The 7215-nt window shown below is 42.6% G+C and overlaps 1 protein-coding gene across 1 annotated transcript; it reads left to right on the forward strand.

The window, feature by feature from the left end:
* The first annotated feature begins 45 nt into the window (after positions 1-45).
* LOC120417652 (uncharacterized) lies at positions 46-2184 on the forward strand. Its single transcript, XM_039579772.2, has 3 exons — positions 46-535; positions 612-701; positions 768-2184. Exons 1-3 carry the CDS (start codon positions 296-298, stop codon positions 2118-2120), a joined length of 1683 nt encoding a protein of 560 aa, XP_039435706.1. The 5' UTR covers positions 46-295; the 3' UTR covers positions 2121-2184.
* The last annotated feature ends 5031 nt before the right edge of the window (positions 2185-7215 follow it).

Below are 7215 nucleotides of genomic sequence, written 5' to 3' on the forward strand. Positions count from 1 at the left end.
TTATGTATTAACATTTTGAGGCAAGGTGTCCTGTTTCTTGAACACACAAAACCCTGCTCATAACGGTTGCGCAACAAATTTTGTCACATTTCATTTTGTGCATCCCTTCGATCCTTCGAGCGCCACTTTGCGAGAGAGAAAAAAGCGCCCACAAAATATCCAATCACGCAGCAACCCTTGCACTTGCTCAGCATCAAGCTTCTCTCATTAGCTCGTTGTTGGTCAACCGTAACGGATTATTTTTGTTCCGCGGCCAGGGGTCCAGGTCCCAGTGAAGTGAAGTGTCTCGCGCGATATGGCCCACCTACACCTGCAGCTGCTGGCGGCACGTTTCAACGACCTCGCGGACCACTATCTGCGTCGGGTCGGATGGGTGGCGGAACCGGCCGTCGCCAGCTTGCAGGCCCTGCAACGCTCCATCGACGGCATCGGGGGTGGGCTGCGGTGCTTCCGGAGCCTTCGCGTCATGCTGTTTGACGATGTGGCGACGGCCAAGGAAATCCTGCACTTTGACCGGCCCGTCGTGTGCTGCAAGGTTCGCGTGGAATTGATTTGCGAAGATTGAATGGTTTGTTGATTTTGATCTTCTTTGTTTTTTTTTTTGGTTCCAGAGAGTTCTTCGCTGCACGGAAACGCTGATCGCGCACTTGATGGGCGATTGCCATGCTGATGGAGCGTTGGAAGACGAAACCAAACGGACGGTGAGTGTTTGTGTTTGTGTGCGGTACAGTTGGGTTCCGCTTAGTACGGGTTCTCTTTTTTATTAGGCAATTTTGTTCAACCTGTACGTGCAAGCTGTTGGCCATGTTCTGGTGCGTTATTGCAAGAATTTCGACAAGGTTGACCAGTTTACGCTGGATTATCTGCGCAAGGGTCGGGACTATTTGAGCTGCATCCTGCGCAAGCCAATCCGGGGGGATCCGACTGCATCCGGAACCTACATCCGGACCAACTTCTGGAAGTGGAAGTACGTCTTCGATTACACATGTGGCCACTGCTGCTTCGAGGGCCACGAAGAGTGCGAGTTTGCGGGTGCTATCGCATGGTTCAAAATCTTTGCCAACTCGCTGAAGATCAACCCGATCCGTCACTTGGAAAGTAAGATGCATGTCGAAACGATTCGCACTCTGCAACCGGATCAGTTCGTTCCGACGAAGGAAGAGATCAACAACAACCAAAACTGGAAGCACCCGAAGGCGGCGGCCTTTTTGCATCACGTTCGTGAGGTTGATCTGCACAAGTTGGAAGAAACCGGGGTGAAGCTGGCGCGCAATACCCCGACCAAGCAGATCACGACATTCCTGACGAACCACCTGTCTTTGCCTTTGGGTGGAGTCAAGATGGAAATCTTCGGTTCGCGCGTGATGGGCCTCGCCGAGCCGGGTTCGGATGTAGACATCCACATCACATCACTCGCCGGCCTCAAGGAAGAGCAAGCTCACGCCGTGACGCTCGATTGGGCCAAGCATTGCTCCGAGCTGACCTTCATCAGCATGATTCCCGCTGCCCCCTGGCTCGTACGTGCCCATCACAAGTCACTCGACCTGGAACTGGACCTCTCGTTCGGTAGCTCGTACGTCGTCGCCAATGCCAAACTCGTCAAGTATCTCTTTGGGCTGCAACCGACCGCCCGCCCAATGTACTTCCTGCTGAAGAAGTGGAAACAGCAAACCGAACTGTCCCAGAACTTCCACACCCACGTCCTCGTCATGCTGCTCGTGTTCTACATGCAACGCGAAAAGTATCTTCCAACCATCCGGTCGATCATCAACGGACCCCAAAAACTCAAGAATGGGTCCTTCAACACCAGCTTCCGCACCAACTTCCAAGCTACCATCTTCCCCGGTCACCTGCCGATGCTGGCCAGAGGCTTTTTCGAGTTTTACAAGAGCTTCAACTGGACGGCCAACGGAACGTGCGCCTTTGACGGCGAAATCAAACCCAAGACGGCGTTCCAGATTGCGGGCGGCCGCAAGTCGGTGCCCCCGATGATGTGCAGCGACTATTTCGACCAGAGCCGCAACGTGGCCGCCAACATTGCCCGGCCGGACTACGAGAAGTTTGTGACGGCTTGCGGCGAGGCCAGCGAAATCCTCGAGGTACGTCGCAGCTTGTATTGAATTATTACTTATCCTTTCGATACTTATGTTCTGAAATGTAACATAATAAATGAACTCAACTTAAGCCTTGTCGCGGACTTGAACCTTCGAATTCCCGAGCCACTTTCGTGTATTTTCGTGCGACGACGACGGATTTCCTCCTGTCGACCGCGCGCGGCTGTAAAATTACGAAATTTCACACATTTTTCTTCGACTTGACACCATCCCTGGGCGATCGAATTTCACTTTTCCAGAATCGCTTCTTTTTAACTTTTCCCGAGGACATGTGCATACGAAGTAATGGTGGGAAAGCGCGTACCGAATGTATACCGCTAGGAAAAACATCTGCAGGTTGGACGGGGAAGTCATGGGTGCGTGGGGTAATTGTTTAATAATTGTACAATTTTATGATTTCGTTGATTGATTTTTTTTTTGTTTTATACTAAGAGAACCACGCGTCTTTATTAAAACGTGTATTAAAACGTTTTATTTTTTTACAAATAAAATAAATTTTATATTAAAAAAAAATAATGCAATTCAATGCGCGGAGATTACCCAATATTTTTTGTTTCAACTCTCTCTGTGTCGATCTGTTAGCTTGATTGGTAGCAACCCAACTTGCGCTTTGACTTTGAAGTTTAAATGATATTTAACCCGTAAAATTGAACTCATAGCTTTTGTTCCAGGGAACAGCTTTGCCGAAGAGTGTGAAAAGATTCGTCAACTATTAAGAATGTTACAGAATTTGCCGCGCTGAAAACCTCAACATTTTCTTCCAGCTTCTCTGGCAACCATCAGCTTGCTTGGTTGCATGAGCGTCGCGACGACTGCCTCAATCTTATCTGCAGGAGCAACAAGTGCTACCAGAAGAGAGTGAAGAAGTTAAAGTCAAACTAAACTGTTACCGCAAATATTATTAAAAAAAAAGTTTCTAAAAAAATCGAAATTATTGTCATCTTTAAAAATTATTTTTAGATGACAAATCAAATTCGCAAACTAGTATGCATTACAGTCCAGCCTCGATTATCCGAAGGCATCGGAAAAATTTCTCGTCGGATAATCGAACCACGAAAAACTTTTTTTCTTGTTGTCTAATTTTTGTTTGTCGAGCTTAACTACCCCTAAACTACGCTAAAATAATTTAGAATCTTTAAATCCATGATGGCGGTGATGTTATATTAAAAAAAAAAATGCATTTAATTTTTTACTAGGCAACCAACAACACAAATTTGAGTAAAATGGGATCGTAGAACTCGAATTTTATGTTAAAAACAAGAAAATGAAAAAAAAAATATCCGATTATCCTAAGTCCGGAGAATCGAGTCTGGACTGTAAGATATTTTTGATAAAGCGCACCGTTTTCAAGTTAAATGCATTTTGAGGTGTTTTTCGAAAAAATTTTTTTTTGCTTTTTAAAAATGAAGGATAAGCACCCTACACAGAAAAAAAATCATGTTAATATTACATCTGGAAAGGGGTACATCTTTTATGTCAGAAAAAATGTGTAATTTTACCTCTGAAAAAGTGTAATTTTACCACTATTCTGGTGTAATGTCGCATTTTCAGTCTAAACTGAGGCAAAATTACATCATGAAAGAGGTAATATTCAACCATCTAAAATTCTGGAGTTTTTTTTTTAAAGGACCAATAAACCAAATTTTCAGTTTTTGCTTTTTGGGTGTTTTTCAATACCCCTGACTTAAGGCGGTTCTAAAAACACCCAAAAAGCAAAAACTGGAAATTTGGTTTATTGGACCTTTAAAAAAAAAACTTCAGAATTACACCTTCAAAATTTACACTTTTTTTTTGTTGTGTATCTAAAAAAAAAACATTTTTGAAAAGCTGAGACAATTTTTTTTTTATTTTTTATTTCTCACTTGTTGATTGGACTGCTGGTTGCCAAGAGCACTGTGCAGTCCATATTCGATTATCCAAAGCCTCGATTATCCGAAGTTTCAATTATCCGAAGTTCGATTATCCGAAGGTTTGTATGGGCCTTCGAATAATCGAATATGGAAAAAAATTCCGTTTTTTTCTTTTTCTTGTTTTAAACATCAAATTCGAGTTCTGTGACCCCAAAAGCAAAGCAATCAACTTTATCGACCCCCGGGTCTTTTGTGGGCTCTGTTGCAAGTTTCTGCTCATTTCTAGGCGTCCGAAGGCTATGTGTGGTGAGTCACCCAAAACCTCTTTTATGCAAATGGACCGTCGTTTGACTTCCCCATCCGATAGAAGGCCAAGAGGATATGGCGGGAATCGAACCCGAACTTAGGGATCGGCAGCCGAAGCCGCTAACCACCGCGCCACGAGGCCCCCCATTTTAGTCAAATTTGAATAGTTGATTGCTTATTAATTAATAATATGCAGTTTTTTTGCATCTAAAATATTTTTTGAGTTGTCAAACATGTAATTTTGATATTTCCCAAAACTATTTTTTTCATAAAATCAGATTTTTTTGCCATCCTAAACTCTTGCGTAAAATTGTAGTTTATGCAACAAGTTGCAAAAAGAGAATTTTTTCAGCACGAGTCGTACATTTATCCAACGAGGTTCACCGAGTTGGATAAATACGAAGAGTGCTGAAAAAATTAAGTTTTGCAACGAGTTCCATACAACATTTTTTGCAATTCCAAAAAACACACACTGAGTGAAATTTTATGTCCAATTTTCATGTATTTTGTCAATAAATCGTTTAAATCAAAAAAATGTTGAAAAGTGTTACTTTTCGAAACAAGTGCTGAAAAGTGTTGCTATTCGATTCTGTTATTTTCGGTACAGAAAAGTAGGCTATTTCGTCGTTCAAGAATGACAGGAAAAGTAAGTAGTTTCGCGACGGAATTGCAAAAAATGCTTTTAAGTATGTTTGTGTACATGTATGATCTAGCGCTAGGCGAATAATTCGATCATATTTAATCCGTAATATCACAGACACAGTACACCAACGTGCATTTTTTTTTGCACGAAATTTATTGAAAAGAAAAAAGAAACCCCGTCCCCCTCCTCAAGCACCGGGAATTTGTAGCGGGTGTAGGACACTTCGTATAGACGCCCTTGCTCCCATCAAGCCACCAAAGGTATGGAGTGATGAGGAATTTATAAGCATGCCCTCCCATCTCCTTTTTTTTGGGAATTCCACTTTTTGTAATAAAAAGTCATTTTGTTTTCTTTGAAAGCCGTATTCATAACCTACTATTTCGCCAAAGACACCATATCGATCAAAAAAACTATTAAGGCGCAATGTCTTCTTTTGACACGCATGGACAAATTTTCATTCACAACAAAAAAAGTTATAAAAGTCAAAGTAGTTATGTCACAGACATAACCGGAATGGCGTAGACTACGTAAAGTTTTGAGATGTGGACATTGAGTTTTCCATATCTTAATTTTGAAGAATTAGCTAGATACTTGAAATACATTAACGGAATAAGATCGTAAATGGGAGATGGACCCCCCGACAAAACAGAACTTAACACTCCAGTCAACTCAACTGTTGTGTAACCATACTTTGAATGTGTTGGTAAATCTTTGACTAGAAAGCCTTATTTAAACAATGGAAACATCGAATGGAGGAGAGAAAAACGAAAAACGATTTTTTCGCGAACCGAATGAAAATTTGGTACCATAATGTGGGGGAGAGAGGGGTTCAGAAAGCTGTATAATCCGTCACCCCCGAAGACCAACACTAGTTCCTGAAAGGCATTTCACCGACTCATCACGGGTGGGACGAGAGACGGGGAGTTAGGCAACTCTTTCAACAGTTTGGAATTGGACACGACGCAATTCTTTCAGAAGCGCTCGCCGCGAATGCAACGAGCTAGTTGTTGTTTCACAACCACGGCTTGACCCACGAGAGGCTCTTCAGCGGAAGGCAGCAGGCGCGCGCCTCATCTCGTTGATGCCGGGGACGGGGAGTGAGGCAACTCCGAACCACGGCAACCACGAAAGATCCAAACGGTCCGGCCATCGTGAGGCAACTGGCTGACGGTGACGACGAGAAGGCGATGCGCGCTTCTTTTCCAGTTCTGGTCCCTCTCTCCTGCTGCTGCTGCTCTGGGCTGAGCTTTCCTGCTGCTGCTACTGCTGCTGCTGCCGATCCGACGTCTGAGACGTGAATGATAGAATGGGCTCTGGCGCGCGTTCTTATATAGCCTTTCGGCACGCTACTTCCCCTCCTTTTTCGCGACCGACACTCGGTCGCGTTGCTCGGATGATTTTCCCCTCAAAATAGGTACTTGACATTCCCGTCCGTGAGTGGGAAGCGCTCATTTTGCTTGCAAAATCTGTGCATTTTGAAAACATTTTAAAACATTCAATTGTTTCAATAGTTAAACTATTTTGCCAACAATGAAAGTTTTATAGCAAATTGCTGAATAATTTTCGAATCGAATGGAACATAAATCGTGTCGATTCGATTAGAGGGAAGGAAGATATAAGCGTTTGACGGATGACGCAGTAATCCAGGGCCTTTGGCCCGGGTTTTTTGGAATGACACCCCAGTACCTTCGACAAAGACGTAAGTCTACGTCAAAAAAAAAAAAAACCAAGGAAAAGTCAATTTGCAATAAAATGAGGATCGATTGAAATAACCATCCCACTCGCTAATACATCAAAAGTTTTTTTTTGTCTTTTACAACAAATTAAAAAATTTATAAATGAACTGAAAAACTTGGACATCGAGAAACTTATTTATTTTTTTGTGCCTGGTCTAACAAAATTCTAGGACCGGGGATATATTTTTTTGAAAAATTTATGAGTTTTAGGAAATTACAAAATTTACAATAGAAAATTACCACACAATTTTTTTTGAATAAAATTCAATGAAAGTAAAATATATAAAAAGTATTTTTTGACATAGAAAATTACTCTGTTGGAAAAGATTTGTTTGTTTGTTTGTTATGTTTATGGGTTTGAAAGTTGTGCAACACCTGCCACCATACCCGATGCATTTATGGAAATTAGTTCCAAGCACTGGCATCTCTAATTCTAATCCCGCACCACCACACCATGAAAACCGTGTCAACCCACAAACCGGAGAGCGGACGGGGCCTGGTACCGTATACCGAAGATGAATCAAAGGACTTTTTGTGTGTTTTGTCCCGCTGGAAAACGCCGGAGT

Source organism: Culex pipiens, chromosome 3 (genome assembly GCF_016801865.2).
Source record: "Culex pipiens pallens isolate TS chromosome 3, TS_CPP_V2, whole genome shotgun sequence".
Classification (NCBI taxonomy): domain Eukaryota; kingdom Metazoa; phylum Arthropoda; class Insecta; order Diptera; family Culicidae; genus Culex; species Culex pipiens.

What these genes read in the sequence shown, in the direction of transcription:
- LOC120417652 (XM_039579772.2), top strand. Translation starts at nt 296, where the DNA reads ATGGCCCACCTACACCTGCAGCTGCTGGCGGCACGTTTCAACGACCTC. An exon ending in GGCCCGTCGTGTGCTGCAAG is followed by an intron (nt 536 to 611) that starts GTTCGCGTGGAA and finishes TTTTGGTTCCAG; the next exon opens with AGAGTTCTTCGCTGCACGGA. An exon ending in AAGACGAAACCAAACGGACG is followed by an intron (nt 702 to 767) that starts GTGAGTGTTTGT and finishes CTTTTTTATTAG; the next exon opens with GCAATTTTGTTCAACCTGTA.